The sequence below is a fragment of the Carassius carassius genome, chromosome 44 (assembly GCF_963082965.1).
Source record: "Carassius carassius chromosome 44, fCarCar2.1, whole genome shotgun sequence".
Taxonomy (NCBI): Eukaryota; Metazoa; Chordata; class Actinopteri; order Cypriniformes; family Cyprinidae; genus Carassius; species Carassius carassius.
This window is the reverse complement of record NC_081798.1, coordinates 3,873,036-3,889,843: the sequence shown is the minus strand read 5'-3', so window position 1 is coordinate 3,889,843 and position 16,808 is coordinate 3,873,036. Positions and strand designations below refer to the sequence as shown.

At 37.0% G+C, this 16,808-nt stretch overlaps 2 protein-coding genes across 3 annotated transcripts; both read right to left on the bottom strand.

Moving 5' to 3' along the window:
- Positions 1–1,671: 1,671 nt before the first annotated feature.
- Positions 1,672–7,017, bottom strand: LOC132126447 (thymic stromal cotransporter homolog). Its single transcript, XM_059537697.1, has 5 exons — positions 5,844–7,017; positions 3,852–4,843; positions 2,960–3,043; positions 2,694–2,850; positions 1,672–2,597 (listed from the first exon to the last, which is right to left on the bottom strand). Exons 1-5 carry the CDS (start codon positions 5,996–5,998, stop codon positions 2,558–2,560), a joined length of 1,428 nt encoding a protein of 475 aa, XP_059393680.1. The 5' UTR covers positions 5,999–7,017; the 3' UTR covers positions 1,672–2,557.
- A 108-nt stretch (positions 7,018–7,125) lies between these two features.
- On the bottom strand, positions 7,126–13,035 carry LOC132126446 (A-kinase anchor protein 2-like). Of its 2 annotated transcripts, none has more exons than XM_059537694.1 (5): positions 12,958–13,035; positions 8,793–11,169; positions 7,967–8,208; positions 7,675–7,713; positions 7,126–7,583 (listed from the first exon to the last, which is right to left on the bottom strand). In XM_059537694.1, exons 2-5 carry the CDS (start codon positions 11,149–11,151, stop codon positions 7,497–7,499), a joined length of 2,727 nt encoding a protein of 908 aa, XP_059393677.1. In that variant the 5' UTR covers positions 11,152–11,169; positions 12,958–13,035; the 3' UTR covers positions 7,126–7,496. The 2 variants fall into 2 exon arrangements, with proteins under 2 accessions (XP_059393677.1, XP_059393679.1); XM_059537696.1 differs by lacking the exon at positions 12,958–13,035 and adding an exon at positions 11,267–11,288.
- Between the last annotated feature and the right edge of the window lie 3,773 nt (positions 13,036–16,808).

Below are 16,808 nucleotides of genomic sequence, written 5' to 3'. Positions count from 1 at the left end.
TAACTGGAGTGCTACTTAAATTATTATTATATATATTTTTTAAAGTATGAAATAGTTCTGGAAACATGAAAATTGAAAAATTGTTTTGGTTTTAAATCGTACCTAGTGTAAAACCTTATGTCTTCGTCAGATGCAGCAAATCGCCCCAAACAAAACCTCTGAAGGACCGACAACTCTGCAACCTGCCTCTTCAGGCGCTCGACCTCCTTTCGGAGAACTTCGGTCTCATCCACTTTCAGATGATCCTGAATGAGAGATGAACAATAATCATGTTCCTGATGCTGGAAGCCCGTGGGCGCGGGATCTTGTTTTAAAGGAGACGTGACGCGTCTCTTCCTCCATAACCCGGAGCGCTTCGGTGCTGAAGTGTTCCTCGTGAACAGCGTGGGCACGGCGCCCTTCTTCAGCAGTCTGCGTGCTGTGCTCGTCGATTGCTCAATGAAATCCTCAGTCCTGAAGTGTCGACTGCAGACTCTTGTATTAGGATTAACATTACAATCCTCACGCCGGATATTCTGAAGCCACTTTTTGCGTGTTTCTTCATTCAAAGGGAAACTGTGGAAACTAATCACAGAATTAAATCTTGAGGACATTTTACAGGACGGGACACCGCAATATCGAGATGATGCACCTTCACGACGAAGATATTTAAAGGTTTTTGAACTCATTACTTAGACCTTATATTTCAATATAAGGTATTAAATGATATAACACTGTAGTTAATATAGATATTAATTTGATTGTTATCAATAGTTAATCGAAAGAGTTAACTGCTAACACAGTTTCCTATCGGTGAATACTGTACCGGAAGCTCGTGTAGACACCGAGAAGCTAGTGGAAATACGTAGGCAGAAGGCATGGCAAGCTGTGAAAGCATTTAATGCCTCTGGCTTTAATCTCTTTGATTTAGTTTTGACTAGTCAAAAATTCCAAATGTCTTATCTGCAATTGTGACTCCTTGACTAGTCATTATATATTTAAGCTATGAATAATTCTCGGATATGGTTTTGACGACTAGACATTGTTACTAAAGTCAACTATTTGTACTCTGTATCTCTAATTTAATTCTCACTAGGCTAGTAAAACATATAGTAATTTGACTAGACAAGAATTGGAATTCTTTATAATCAAATCTCATTTAAAGTCAATTGTGATGTTCTTTCCCCCCCGTTCTGAAATATCTGAGTGAAACGGCTTCTCAAAAGAAAAGAAAAAGTATTTGACAGGATTTTGTTTTGTCCATTAAGAGTTGATTGGATTGTCTGATTAAAATAGAATTGCATGTATTAAATTATCATTCTGTCTAGTCAAATTATGTTTGCGCCTCACTGAAATACAATAGTAATTATCTAAAATATTAGTTAAATCAATTTCGTTTTTACACTAACCCACTTGCCACAGTAGGTCTTGCACTGACGATAAGATGACACCATGTGGCAGCTGTTGGACATTACACATGAAACATGCTGATGATGAAACATTTTCGAAATATTATTTTATGTTGTTCTGACCTGTTGCTCTCTGTATCTGTGGGAGATAATAGTGATGAATCATCAAAACTGAAGAAAAGCTGTAAAAAGTGAAACACAGAACCCTTCACCCATGCTGCTAAACTAGCTCACTAAAGACTAAAATGAATGAACAAATAACCAATCTATTGTTTATTGAGAATAACACATAAAAGATACTCATACTATTTTACTGTAACAATACAAAACCATATGCAATGGTGCTCTCCAACATAAAAAAAACTTTCCTTGATAGACACTTCATGTGTCAGTCCTGAAATGCTAATAGTATTTTATAGTAACACCTATAACTATTTCCACAATAAAAATACTTATATTACCAAATAATGTGTCCTGCAAGAACAAATGTGCAAATACAAAGCTAGTTATGGAAATAACATAAGGTGGGAGAAAAAAAATGTAGCTTTCAGTGAAGGAAAAACTTTCAGTGCTTTTGCAAGTTAACTTAAAGATTCACAGGGAAATTACTTTTTTTTGTAAAGAGTACAATGCAAACATTTTGTGAGTGAACAAATCTTTTGTAAGAGGATCTGAAACTTTGGTGAGAAAAGAAAAGTTAGAAAACCGTTTTCAGAGTACACAAAAGATTTGCAAGCAAATGCAAAAGCATTGAAATTTTCCGTGGGCATGCAATATTTTAGTGAGAGTATGGAAAGGTCTTGTGAACTAATGCAAAAGTTTTGTGTGCAAACACAGAGTTTCTCTGGGAATGTGGTACTTTTGCGAGAGAACAGACAGTTTGCGAGAGCAAATGCAAAATTTATCAGGGAATTCAATGTTTTTGGGAAAGAATACAGAAGTTTTGTGAACAAACACACATTTTCTCAGAAATTGCAATAGTTTTTGTGAGAACACAAAGGTTTTGTGAGTGATTGCAAATGTTCTCTGGCAATGCAAAAGTTTTGCGAGCAAGCAAACACAAAAGCATGAAATAAACTTTTTATCCTATTTTTCTTATTACATTAGGGGCGTTGTAGTACTGAATCAAAATAAGAACAGACACATTTTCATGTAAAGTGTTCAACATCTCAAATGGATCCAGGTCTCAAGTCTCTGCCACTTTGATAACTGGAAAACAAAATGAACAACTGTTACCCTGCATGATCTGAGAAGAAACCACCAAAATAACTTTTGCTGTTGTCTTTTAACGACAGATTTACTTACATGAGCGGGACAGCACTGATGTAACTAATAGCACAGGAGAGGAGGAAGCAGAAGCCACTGAACCAGCCGAGAGTTAGTGGGTAAATGGAGGTAAAAAAGACATTGGACAAGAGATCAGTCACAGCTAGAACAAGCTGGAGCAGCCCAAAGACTCGCCCTGCCAAGAAACACAGCAGAGGTATGTTCATGTGCAGTATGACCTCAACTAAAGCTTATACTTAGATGAAGCACATTTTAAGTTTTTGTTTCTGGAGTTGTAACTTTACCATATTGCTGAGGATGCAGATTCTTGGACAGCATGGCTCGCAGTGTTGGCATGGGAACGCAAGCAAACATCATGATTCCTCTAGCTGTTTAAAACAACACATCTCAAGCTTTCACTGGAGAAAGCAATATTATGAATGGAGAACTCTATTTTACCAATAAGTAACTGTTTAAAGTTGCCTTAATTATGAATTTGATTATTTCAAACATGCAACTAGCTTCAGAAGACGTTCAAGAGTCGTGGATGCTTGTGGATTATTGTGATGTTTTTATCAGCTGTTTGGATTCTGACGGCACCCATTCACTGCAGAGGAAGTGATTTAATGCTAAATTTCTCCAAATCTGTTCCCATGAGGGAATAAACTACTCGTCTGCACTTTGTATGGCCTGAGGGCATGTTTTAACTAATACATTTCAGTATAAAAAACATTTCACGACATTTCCAGGTCTAGAAATCACATTGATTGAAAATTTGGTTACCTCATATCAAGGATTTTTAAGACAGAGGGAACCGTTTTTATTGCTTTTAATGTTTTTTTTTTTTCCAAAGAAAGTAAATTTGTTCAGGGGGTGGAATAAAATAATAAATGTTTTTTTTTTAAAAATTTTATAGCAGTTTAGCTTATTTTAATGCTTGTTTTTTCTTGTTTTAAATAATTGTTACATCAACTTGAGGGCCCCTAATTAGCCCTGGCTCCCTTTCAAGTCAAGTCATCTTTACTTCTATTAGTGCTTTATACATTACAGACTGTGTCGAAGCAGCTTCACAGTGATAAACAGGAAAAAAGCACGATCAGTTACTGGAGACCTATTTCGGTAATATCTGTATAGGTGAGGATTTTATGTGCATCATTCCACGATAAATAACCTATAATCACCTTAAAACAAACTCACCTAGGAAGTAGACCCAGCTTTCTACAGCGAATGCCATGATTGCCATCCCAGTACAGTTGGACACAATACCCAGTAGAGTGAGGGCTGTGTCTCCAAACAATTTGAACAGACCCAGGACCCCTATGAAACTACTCAGGTACATGGCGCTGGTGGTGGCACTGCCATATCCGGCCCAAACTGAGTCCCAGCTCAGCGGGGGCTTCAGCACATACAGCTGGAGCACATTTTCTGCCCCAACCATGCCTAGAATGAACAACACCATGGCTGACATCAGCATGCCTACAGAGACTCGATCCATCTTTTTCCCAGTTTCAGATTCAGCCAGCAGTGGCTCACTCTCGGATAGGGAACGTCTCGAGTCAGTGAGGGCAAACACAGAGTACAGTAATGCCGCAACACTGACTAGAATTGCTGTAAGGAGGAGAACTGATGGTCCCATCTGATACAGATATCCAGACAGGAGACCGCCCACGACCCCTGCGACCCCAAAACAGAAGTCCACAATGTTGAGTTTAAGAGTGCGTTTGCCCTGCTCCGAGCTCAGAGATGCCAAAGCTGCCACCCCGGCCCAGAACATCGGCCCGCCTCCGCTCAAACCATGCAGCAAAGAACCCAAGTACAGAATCTCCAGAGGAACTGCACAGTACATGAAGATGACAAGAGTAAACATGCCCAAAACTGAACCCATTTGAGAGGCCACCAGGAAGACTTTAGGTCCATGACAGTCTGCCATGCGGCTCAGTGGTATAATGGACAACATGGCCGCCACAGAGGACAACACACTCTGAATAAGAAGAAAGCGTGAGGATAATGCCTGTGCTCGATCACTGTCTCCTGCTGTTGCCTTCAGTGACTGGTTGTACACGGTCTGTGTAAGTGCCATCTCAAAGAAGGATGTCCCCAGTTTATTGATGACAACCACTGGCTCCACTAAAGTCAGAATGGCCCCCATTTGATTGGCAGACTGGGAGCTTGAGGCTGAAATTTGTAACCTTTAATAAAAAAAATCAAACAGTAATGATACTGAACATTTGTGTATTTGGAATAATTAAGATTTTTTTTAAATGTTTTTAAAGAAGTCTCGTATGCTCACCAAGCTCAATGCTCACTGCATTTCTTTGATCAAAAATACTGTAAAAACTATAATATTGTGAATTATTAATTCAATTCAAAACAACAATTTTCTAGTTGAATAGATTTTAAAATAAAGTTTATTCCTGTGCCGCAAAGCTGAATTTTCATCAGCCATTAACCAGTTATTTATAATAGTTATTATTATTATCAACGATTAACATTTTTTTTTTTGGATTCTTTGATGAATAAAAATCTAAAAATAACAGCCTTTATTTGAAATAGAAATATTTTGTAACATTATAAATGTCTCTTTTGATCACTTGAATGTGTCCTTGTTGATTTTTTTACTCTGAAAACAATAAGAATAATAATAAGAAATGTTTCTTGAACAGTAAATCAGCATATTAGAGTGATTTCTGAAGGATCATGCAACCAACACTGAAGGAGTAATGATGCTGAAATAATAATAGAATTCAGGAATAAATTACATGTATTATAAATTCATATAAAAAAACAGTAATGTTAAATTGTGATAATAGTACACTATATTACTGTCTGTTACTCTATATTTGATCAAATAAATATAGCCTTGGTGAGTATAAGAGACTTATAAGAGCCAAGAGTCTAAGGTATATGTCTATACAGAAACTTACAAATAAACCCACCGTACAAAATATTTACTAGAGTAAAATGTGTGACAACTTGTTCCTACATATTGAAAGTGATGTTGCATGCAAATAAACAAATCACATGGTCCAAAGATTGATCATTGTCAGATCCAAATTATAATAGAGAATAAAATGTTGTCCCACTTACTATAAAAACAATAACACGTACATACACTAATGCATATATATGCTACAGCAGGTTAATATGAATATTCATTTATAAATACAGCAAAAAAAGCACTCCACTTACTCAAAAGGTTTTATCCACTGAAAATGGATTTTAATTGAAGTGAAAGAGTGGAAAGCCCCGATTGGCACCGATTTGCAGTTTAATGCAGAATGGAAGCTGTGTGATTGAAGTGAAAGTGATTTTAAAAGGTAACTTGTTCCTGCTTGTAAAAGCATCTACCATGAGATTCCCTTAATTTCGACTCTGAGAGTAAAACAAAGTGTGGTACTAATACATATGGGTTCAGATGAGGATTTTGAGTCTTGTCTAGCATCCGTGGCACTGTTGTTACGTAGACATTTTTAATGACACTCGCCTGAAATTAACAAACAATTAAGCAAACTGCATTGCATGCATTTAGAAAATCATGTATTGGTGGATTTTATCCTCTAGAGAGCGCTGCTGTGCCGTGGCCATACATGCTAGTATTCAAAAAAGAAAGAAGAAGAAAAAAGAACAAGTGTTTAGCTTAAAACATTCATTTATCTGAAATATTGCACAGGGAAAACCACGAGAAGGAAGAATGTTCAGCAAGTTTGTCTATGATGGTTTTTAATTAGTGAGATTACAATATAACTTTAACATACAAGAAGATGGAAATCACAACAAGACTGATATTGCACATAGTTTTTGCTGCTTATGAGGGTATACATTAATGGTACTGGACTAGTATTTTTTTTATACCCTTTTACATTATCTTTGAATTTTTTTGTGCAGTACCAGTGGCATGGAATCACTGTTCAGGGCTAAACCTTAAAATCTTCAATTGAAATTTTTTCATATATACTTACATTAAACATGTCTACTAAAAATCAATCCTTATATATATTTCATATATTATTATTATGTGTTAACAACACAGAATACATCAATATCATCTTTTGATATTAAGTTAATTTTGGCATACCAGACTATTATTGAAACAAAAAAATTGAGTAATGAAAATATAATTTACAATGTCTAATCTCTAATGTAGATTGTACATTTTAAAAAAAAAAACAATTATCATATTGCATTTACAATACAGCAGAAATCTCCGGTGCAACTTTATGAATCTTCAATATTTTCTATACAAAAATAATCTTCTATTGATATTTTATAAATATTCATTACAAAATAAAATCTTCCATTGATATTTAATATTTTTATATTCAAAATAAAGATGTTTTTTTTAGATCAACAGTCTTGTGTATCACTGGTAATAAATTCTCACAGTCCCTCCTCTCTATGTAGGTTTTATTCCTTGTAGAAAAAGCAAGCTGGTCTATCCATTTAAGTGGTTAGTGTCATGAATAATCTGGAACACAGTCTGATGTTTTATTTTCAGATGACAGATTTGTATAAATGTGTATATTTTAAGTATTAAGGATGGTAGTTCAATGTTAGGACTGGGGGAGAAATAGATAAAGTTTTCATGATCCAGTTTGCTAGAGCTTACAAATCACCCCATATAAATAGGTAAATGCTCTCCACACCTACACCTATTTCCACCACAGCATTCAATTCAGAACAGCCAGCTTAATTGAGTGGGATGGAAGCAATGTCCATGTTTCATGTTCATTGATTTTATATGGTGAGGTGACACAAGACGTGTAGGTGAAATGTGGAATTAAAACCAGTCCTTCTCATCTGAAGATGATTTCTGGTGTGTCCTGTCATGTCGTTGCAGATTCATTAGCTCTCCTGGTTGGCATACATGCCTGCCTCCCACTGCAGGGCTCGTTTGTTTTTATGCCTTATTACACGGGTGGCCACTACAACCTACCGAGAAACCAGAGTTACACAACATGATCAAACTGAATCTGTTCCAAAATCCAGCAGCGCACACTAGACATCAAAAACCTCAGCTCACCTCATTGTTTATGGCATCAATAGGTTGGATCCCAGCATACTGAAGAAAGAAAAAGTTAAAAAGTTTAAAAAAAAATCTGTCTATTGAGCTCTACATTGCATTGTGACATGAGTCAACCTAATAATTATACTCTTTACTTATGCATGTCATTACAAACATGTATGACTTTCTTTCTTCCATGGATTTGCGATTTGGAATGACATGAAGATGAAGGCGATTATACAATTTTTATTTTTGGGTGAACCATCTTTTTTAAGGGCTGTTTGCTTGAGAGATTTGTGACTTCACTCACTGCACTTTCTTCCAGCTTCAGTTTGACCTGTCTGTCCTCAAAGTCCTTTAGCAGTGTCTCAGTAAGACCTTTCTGGGAAGAAGGCGAAGACAGGTCAGCAAGCGTGCCCAAGGGCTTGATGGGGGTTGTCCGCGAAACAGTTGGGGACATGGGTTTCGGGCTGCCCCATGGCTGGGGTGTCATAATCGACACAGAGGGAAGTCTGAAAGTGGGTCGTGGTGAGGACAACTGTGAACTTTTATCTGGAGAGTTAAGCAAAGAAAAACAAGAGATTTTGTGAACTGTTCATTCACCTACTTACACAAGTCATTTGTTTCTCCATACCTTTTCAGGAAATTCCTAATGAACTTTCTAAGAGCATTTCTGAAACAAATACATCTTAACATACTACATGTATGTTGAAATGTACTCTTAATTCCATTATGGATACAGATTCTGAACTGATAAGTGATCTGTAATGATGACCTGTCGTGAATCCACCAGCACAAATTATATCGGAAAACAAGACATAGTATGTAGGCATTTGATTGTGCGAAAAGCAATCTTTAACTTCAGATGTGCATTTATATCCATAAAGTAAATGATTAATCATTCTTCAGTGAAGCAGAATGTCATGGTATGTCTAAAGTTCAGAAACTATGTTGGCACTCATTCCTTGGTGCTGCTGACATCCATAAACATTAAGCGCTCAGATAGCTACTGTATAAACCAGAAAGTTATGAAATGCACCTGTCACAAACATTGTACAGAATAATAAGACAGTATCCCTACTTACCCATTTTTTATGTTAAACATGTTTGAATGCAGTGAGGCTGAAGAGTTATACCTGTAATGGATGATCGAGAAGTGTCCAGACTCCCAGAAAAAGGATTACTGTAATTAGTTTTCTTTTCTGAAAATACAGAATCCACTTCTGCCATGTTCCCATGTGGAGTTTGTGGTGAAAATTCTGTTTCCTCGCTGGTTAGAGGAGACCTAGGTTCACAAGAACTTAGCACTGGATTGACAGATGCTAGCTTGGTAACTGAGAAAGACAAACTACTGAACTCTCTCTGCTCTAGGAGCTCTTGTTCTCTTCTGAGGTCTTCTTCAATTTCCTGACGGATGCTGCTTGGGGCATTCTGCATTTTGGGGCTCCAGTCGGTGTACTCGAGGTGAGATTTCCAGGTAGGAGTGTGCCGACTAGTTTTTGCAGGTTCCAGTAGGGACAGAGAATTTTGAGAGTAAAACCTGTTCCTTCCTGATATGCTGCTGTAATTTTCCACAATCCAGGATGACACTTTCTTTGTTCTAAGGGTATTAGTTTGGCACTCTACACCATTTTCTTTATGAATGCTTGCTTTAAAATGGTCCTCAGGATATGCACGTACTTGTATTTGGTGTCCAAAAGTGCTGCTTTCAGAGTTTCTCTGAAGGATAGATTCGTCAGGATGTCGATGAGGACAGCAAGGCGAAAGTACTTCCTTTGAGTCCAAAAAGTCACCTTCCTCTACTAGTGCAGGTTTCTCTGTAATCAACTTATCTTCTGCAGAGACTTTGCTTTGCTCTAAATCAGTTGTGGGGCTTTCTCTTAGACTTGCCCCCAAAGATGGGACTGGAATTTCATCCGGTTGTGACTCAAATGACTTCTTATTGTCCTGTACTTGGTTTTCTAGGGTATCATGGCTTGAAACACAGTTTGTGATCTGTTGCTGTTTCTCAAGCTCACGCTGTCTCTGAATAAGGAAACTTACTCTGTTGGGTTCTTTGGGTTTTGCAGCTTTCACCTGTGGAGATGACAGGGACAGAATTGGCTTTATTCTGATCTCCACCATCTCTGAATTGTCTTTGTGTGAGATACCCCTTGATCGACGTAGACTCTCTTCCCGTTGTTGGGAAATTCTGATTTCCCTTTGAATGGGAGTCTCCTCTGCACTTGACATTGTAAAGTGGCTTTCCATCTCTGAATAGGAAGGATTGTTTGAAATACTACCATCACTGGCGTATCCTCCACTTCGGTCACCAAGACCAGAGTCAACATCATCTAAGGCACCTCCATTTTTTGAATCCTTAGTCACAGTTTCAGTCTTTACTTCTATTTCTTGTTGTGTTGCTTGTGGGATCTCATTCTCCTCTAGGCTGTTCTCTTTGCTTACTTGTCTTAGAGTAAAGATGCTGGCCATTGAGGATAAAGTTCTTCCCCAGAGTTTGGCGGAATAAGGGAGCCGCTCAGGACTCTGTAGGAAGGGGTTCTGTTTTGATTGTTCCATTATTAGAAACTGCTTTCGTGCTGCGTTGAAGTCAATTTGCTCATTGACTATGGTGCCAGGCTCCACCCTGGCTTCTTCAGTCTTCTCACTAACTGGTTTGTAGCTTAGACTAAACCCATCCAGGAGACTTTGCGGCTTGTTACTGAGGTCCAGATTTTCTAAGGCACTCCACTTCTCTTTAAGGCTTTTCTTGGGTGCCTGATTCCGGATGATCTCCATTCGGTCTGGATTTTCCTCCTCTTTGTTCACCATGGAGGCATCCTCGATTCGGTAATGGTCATCTCCATTAGTTTCTTCAAAAAGCCTTCCAGGTATCTTGTCCTCTGTGTACGTTTGTAGCTTAAAGGTGCTCTTCTCCTTCAGGGTATTCAGTTTGGCCTGCCTTTGTGGAGAAACCATGTAGACCTCATTCATCTCTGCTTCTGGACTTGCTGGGTCATCTACAAAGGAATAGAATCCAACATGTGAGCCTGTACTGCTGTTGGTTCCAGGGCTGCTGGGGTTGCTTGGAGTACTGGGCCTAAAGTCTTCACTGTCACTTCCATTCTCAGACACAGCCACTTGCCTAGCCTGGACCACCACATCTGAAGGACTATTGCCATACCCAGAGGACACTATCACAGTGGGCTGCACGTCTGTTACTGTTATGCTTTCAAAGCTGAACCTGAAAGAGTTACCATCCTGACTGCTACTCCACTTGTTCTCTAGTGACTGTGGTTGGTCTGTAGGGCTCAATATGGAGCGCAAATCCAACTGCTCTAGCTTAGGGGAGAAAGGCTTCATCACCCAGCGCTTTGGGTTGCTGTTCATGGGAACTCTGGGTGGTGGATGGTTCTGGACAGTCCTGGGAATCGGAGGTCTCAGAGATGAATGGGAATGGATCACAGCCTGCTCCTCTACTGAGGAGTGAGTGCATGCATCATATGGGTTGACCATCACAGTTGATGCCTGTCTCTGGGTAACAACAAAAACAAGAAAGACAACAGATTTACTTCTGGACTGTGCAGACTATCAGATGATAGATATTAGTATTTCCAGATATGTAACATACATGGTTTACAAGGTACAAGGTTTAACAGGTTGTGTCTAAAAAGAGAGAAGAACATGTAAAAAGTACATTTAGAACATTTATCAAACATTTAACATTACATGAACAAAAATGAAACAGTGTTAAAAATATAACACTAGAAAAAGACAGTACTTTCACTCCTGATTTTAAAAACTGTCCTAAAATGTGACCATATTTATTGTAACTGAGTAAGGGTATTTTAACTGGCATTTTGTTCAGTTTTGTTTAATTTCAATAGGTTAATACTGGAAATTACTGTATGATTGCAACTTTAACATTTAAAAAATATGACATAATTGTAATAGAATGCATTCCCTGGATAAATTGTTTAGAATGAACATCAAAACATTTTCCTACTATAGTAAAATCATGGAAAATCATCATAATTTCATCAGTTTAGCCTTCTATTCAGCTGAAAATCATGTTTCTGTTTTTCTTTTTTTATATAGTATACAAGAACCCATCTTACACTAAGTACTAAAACACCTGTCTAATTCAGTGGTAAGAATATACATATTACATTACAATTGCACTAGATGGGTAATTCAAAGTGTATTTTTTCTAAATACTATATGATTTTTCAAGCTTTACATTTTTTAATAAACAAGAGCGAGATAATAAAATATTTCATGTTTATATGTTAGATTTTTTTTGTCATTTCTGTTGAATAACATTTCTGATGAATAAACGTTTAAGTATTTAAAGGTCTTCAAATAGTGATTATATAGATTAAAAAAAAAATAACAAAAACTGGAACTTACGTTACTAAAGAAATATGTACTAATCCGTTGTTTAATTATAATTTATCAGTTGCAAAAAATTCTCTGGTCTGCGTACTGCATCAAAACAATAGATATGAGTGTCTACCACTTTGAACAAGCTTACGTAGTTGTAAGAGAGTTTTGCTCACTGTAACTAGTGTCCGTGTGTGACATCGTGAACTGTGAACTGCTGATAAAATGACAGCAGGCCAGTTTCCTGGAAACCACTGCTCTGCTTTTGCTGATTGGCTCAGACTATTTGAGGAGTGTCCCAAAAGTTTAGAAAATATACTGTAGCTTCACAGAAGTATGATGACCAAAACAAAGATTCATGGAACTGTGCCTCAGCGAGTCTTTACCTTTTTAAATATATGCACATTGAATGACAGCTTCATATCCAGATTCAAATGCATTTTTCATTATATCGAAACAACTGCTGATAACAAACAGCTATGTTTTGTTAGAGGCTCAGTGTAATGTTGAGTGTACTAAGAAAAAAAAAAACAAGTTTGTAAAATCTCACACTTTCACTTTCTTCCAGACAGATCGAAGTGCTTCATAAAAAATATTATCGTAAGATACATAACTGTATTCAACCTGATCAACCTTTAGCCTGCAGTGACAATAAAATAGCTGAAAGAGGAAACATTCCTCCCATAAAATGCATTTAAGAATTGTAATATTATATAATACTGAGAACATTCTTTTTGTCCTTTAGAAAAACGGAACATTAAGTTACATATTTTACTGTTTTAATTGATAATTACGTCACTTTATTCTCCTCTGAATTAGGCTTATACAGTATAAACATATAATCTCACACATTTCAAATGAGCAAATAATATGAACTATTTAGCTAAACTATTTATTCTCAAAAAACCTTTCAGCCAAAGAAAAGTGAGCAACACTCACCCTCAGACATCAGTAGCAGTGTGAGAACCTGTAGTGTCACATGCATCAGAAGACACTTCTGTTTTTACTGCACTGACTTGACAAAGTTCAGTTAATATGCATGCAAAGACACACCCACCACCCAGACTGAAGGAGCACAGAATACTGGTAGATAGATCGATAGATTGTGGATGGGTTATTGAGGAAGAATGGATACCTGGTATATTAATATAAAATCTTGTTACGAAACCATCTTTATGCAGAATGAAAATAAGAGATGATGAATGGGCCTGAATAAATATTCTTGTTAACTATATTTACATGTATCTGTATGGACTCTAGTGAGGATAACAACAACAGTGCAATTAAAATTAAAGCTGAATCTGTCATTCAAGCTGTGCAATGAGCTGAGGACAACAACCTCTGGATGAGTGACAGTACAGCACATGACACTCATATCACATTCCAGAGTTTATGTCCAAGTAAATTTATTTTTCTAAGATCATCACTAGTAACTGTTTAACTGATCAGGTAGAAAAGCGCCTATGATTGGACTTTTTGTAGTAGATTTAATAATACAAATCTAAATTAGGGGTTTTAAAGAAACTGTATGTAAACTTTTTTACCTTTAAATATAATTTTCAAAATCATTCTGATGGTTCACTGACATCTAATATGGTGAATGGTAAACTCTTTTTAGTGCACAATTTCTTGCAGTACTGCAGGAGTTGGCCAATTATTTAATCTTAAGCTAATAAAAAAAATGATGGTATGTGTAGACACTATCTACTTTTTTTTCAGGTAAATGTTTATTTGCCCCAACAACAATAAACAACACAAAAATTTGACTTTGTACATTACATATAATGAGTATTTTAATAGTTGTTGAATATAAGCATCATAATAAAGTAAGACCACTAGTATTGTACTATACACAATTTTTAATATATATATATATTTATATATATATATATATATATATATATATATATATATATATATATATATATATATATATATATATATGGAATTTCAAATATTATAATTAATTATTATAAAGCTGATTAAGTGAGTCCTACGCTACACTAAATTAAGTCCTACACATAAAAATAAAGGTTCCAAATGGGAGTATTCATAGTGATGCATCAGAAGAACCATTTTGGCTCCTCAAATAACCTTTCAGTGACCTGGGGTGCGTTCTCCGATAACGTTGTCTCTTAGCGCGCTACGAATACTCAAAAGGTACACCTTAACTACAGGTATACCTTTGCTACGTGTGTTCTCCGAACTATACCTTAGGATGTAGCTTAAGGTAAACCTTCTTAAGTTTGACCTTAGCAGTTGCTGTCCATGGTGGAGGCGCTGAATAGGTTGATATCGACGCCTCGATGATCGATTGTGCGCTCTTTCCTTCACAGCGGTATAGGTAAAGTATTGAGAAAACAATGTTCTTTATAAAGAAGCGTTTTAGAAATAGTACAAACTGCATTTATCGGGGCTTATTGAAATACGTACATGAAGAAATAAATATGAGTATGTGTTTATAATTTAGCAAGTGTACAATCCCAAACCCTCACGGCCATAAGTGTGTTAATGTTCTCCACAACGTATGCTGATTATCCACCAGCCGTATCACATTATTGGCGTAAATCGCTCATTTGTGTAATTGGATGATTTCCTCAATAAAAGCGCAAACATGAGAGACATACCGACATTCACTATGTCGGGGAAAAAAGTCCGCAAAAAGAGATCGCCCAGCCACACTGAGGTCTTACTCAGCCCATATCCATCCCCAACAACCTCCAGAAAACTCCACCACGGCATAACAACGAAGAGCCGCCAGCAGCTGAATTTCGGGGCTGAGGGGGTAGCTCCGTCGAGTTTGTCTTGACAAATCTGGGCCAACAAGATGCAAGAGCTGCAGAATTTGCTCCCGTGGCAGGCAATTTTTTTTTACAATGGTCTCTTCTGACATGGTAGTCAGTGGACTAAAATGTTCTCTTATAAAGTAGTTGACATACACTAACTGGCTCCGCGGACGCCGCCGTCTTTGATTTAAAACAAGTACTCGCTGTCTCGCTGCCATAGCTATAAAGTTTGTGTAAACTAATCTTTCTTTATATAGACTCCTAAGCCTTTTCTGTCAAATGGTTCGCCAGCTGATGTGCCTTTTAGGATAGTAATTAAAAAAGCTAACAACCATTAGTGTATGGAAACTTTATTAATGAAAACACTTCCATACACTGGGTGTAGGCTATAACAACTTAAGTATTTTATGTGTATAATTTTAAAGTAAAGTAAAAATGTAATTTTAATTCTAAATCAGATTTTATATTAAAAGTTCATATAAAATTTTCTATGTGTAATTAAACTGCGATGTAAAAAATCTTTTTGCGTAGTGGTGGCCACTAGCGGTATGAACCGTAAGCAGCGATAAGGTATAGCTAAGAGCGCTCCAGACCAACCTTACGAACGCATGACTTACAGAAGGTATACTTAACTAAGAAGGTTTCGGAAACCACGTATTAACGATAAGGTACTTCTTAAGGTACAACTTAAGAACGACGTAGCGTTAAGGTAGTTTCGGAGAACGCACCCCAGTTCTTCAATAACTTTTTTTTTCTTAGTATAAAGACCATTTAAGTACTATAAAAAATGTTTTTCATTACGAATAACCTTTTGTGGAATGGAAAGTTTCCATGGATGTTAAAGGTTCTTCATGGAACCATCAATGCCAATAAAGAACTGTTAATTTTAAGAGTCTAAAACTGTAACCATTTCTTCAAGAAATATATGTTTTTGTACAGCCCTACCTTAAAAGAATGATCCAGGCTGTTACACAGCACCTGCCACGGAGGAGTGTACCTGAACATGGGGTTTGCTGCAGTACTAGAGTTTGACAGGAGAACACTAGCATGCAGTTACCTCAACTCAATTCTGATGAGTCCTGGAGAGTGAACAGAAGAGAACAATTATTTTTATATACCATTACCTACCAAGAATCACCATAATCTAGTATGTGTCAGATATTTCAAAATTTTATATTATAAAAATTTTTTTAAGTGTAAAAGCAATCAAAGGAATATATATATATATATATATATATATATATATATACATACATACATAATTTCTTTTTTGTAATATGTCATAAAAATTTGTTTAATTTTACTCTCATTCTTCCTCATTCCGAATGACTTACCTCATCTTTTGCAGGCCGATGGATCCAGCGAGACCATTGTGTTTAATAGTGCTGAAACATACAGTGAAAGCAGAGCCAGCTTACCCTATCAGTGCTGCTGCAGGTGTCAGTCTAGTATTCAGTCAGTCTTCATCCACTACCCAAAAAACTTGTTTTGGCTCAGTTGCTCTGGTAAAAAGCTCCTCCTCCAATATGGCTCCAATATGGTCAATACAAGAGGTATCACCTCAAGCAAAATTGGCCAAACTGTGTGTGGGGTGACCTGGCCCATGGTCAAAGATTCAGTGCATGCATGCATGCGTGTTTGTGCGTGTGTGTGTGTGTGTGTGCTGAGGGCAGGGATACCAGTCTGGAATGTTGCTACTATCAGCAACCTTAGCACAAAAGCTGAGAATACCCTTCTACCATCCCATAATGCACCTCATAGTTGCTCTGAAGCCTAGTCATTTGATCATTGACAATGGCGGTGACAATACCACAGTGGCTCTTAGATTAGTTCTAAATGGCTGCAGGGGTGTTCCTCAGGTCTCACTACTAGGCCCGCAACCAGTTTGTATTATTTATTTTTTTTACTAGTTTGTGTCAGATGTTGATTTGGTAACCACTTTGATGACTCATTTGATTCATTTTATTTGATTCAAACTAGCAAATTAGATTTTTTTTTTTTCAT

What these genes read in the sequence shown, in the direction of transcription:
- LOC132126447 (XM_059537697.1), bottom strand. Translation starts at nt 5,998, where the DNA reads ATGCTTTTACAAGCAGGAACAAGTTACCTTTTAAAATCACTTTCACTT. An exon ending in CAGTGGATAAAACCTTTTGA is followed by an intron (nt 4,844 to 5,843) that starts GTAAGTGGAGTG and finishes TTTTTATTAAAG; the next exon opens with GTTACAAATTTCAGCCTCAA. An exon ending in AAGCTGGGTCTACTTCCTAG is followed by an intron (nt 3,044 to 3,851) that starts GTGAGTTTGTTT and finishes TGTTTTAAACAG; the next exon opens with CTAGAGGAATCATGATGTTT.
- LOC132126446 (XM_059537694.1), bottom strand. Translation starts at nt 11,151, where the DNA reads ATGGTCAACCCATATGATGCATGCACTCACTCCTCAGTAGAGGAGCAG. An exon ending in TGAAGCTGGAAGAAAGTGCA is followed by an intron (nt 7,714 to 7,966) that starts GTGAGTGAAGTC and finishes TTCTTTCTTCAG; the next exon opens with TATGCTGGGATCCAACCTAT. An exon ending in TTGATGCCATAAACAATGAG is followed by an intron (nt 7,584 to 7,674) that starts GTGAGCTGAGGT and finishes GTTTCTCGGTAG; the next exon opens with GTTGTAGTGGCCACCCGTGT.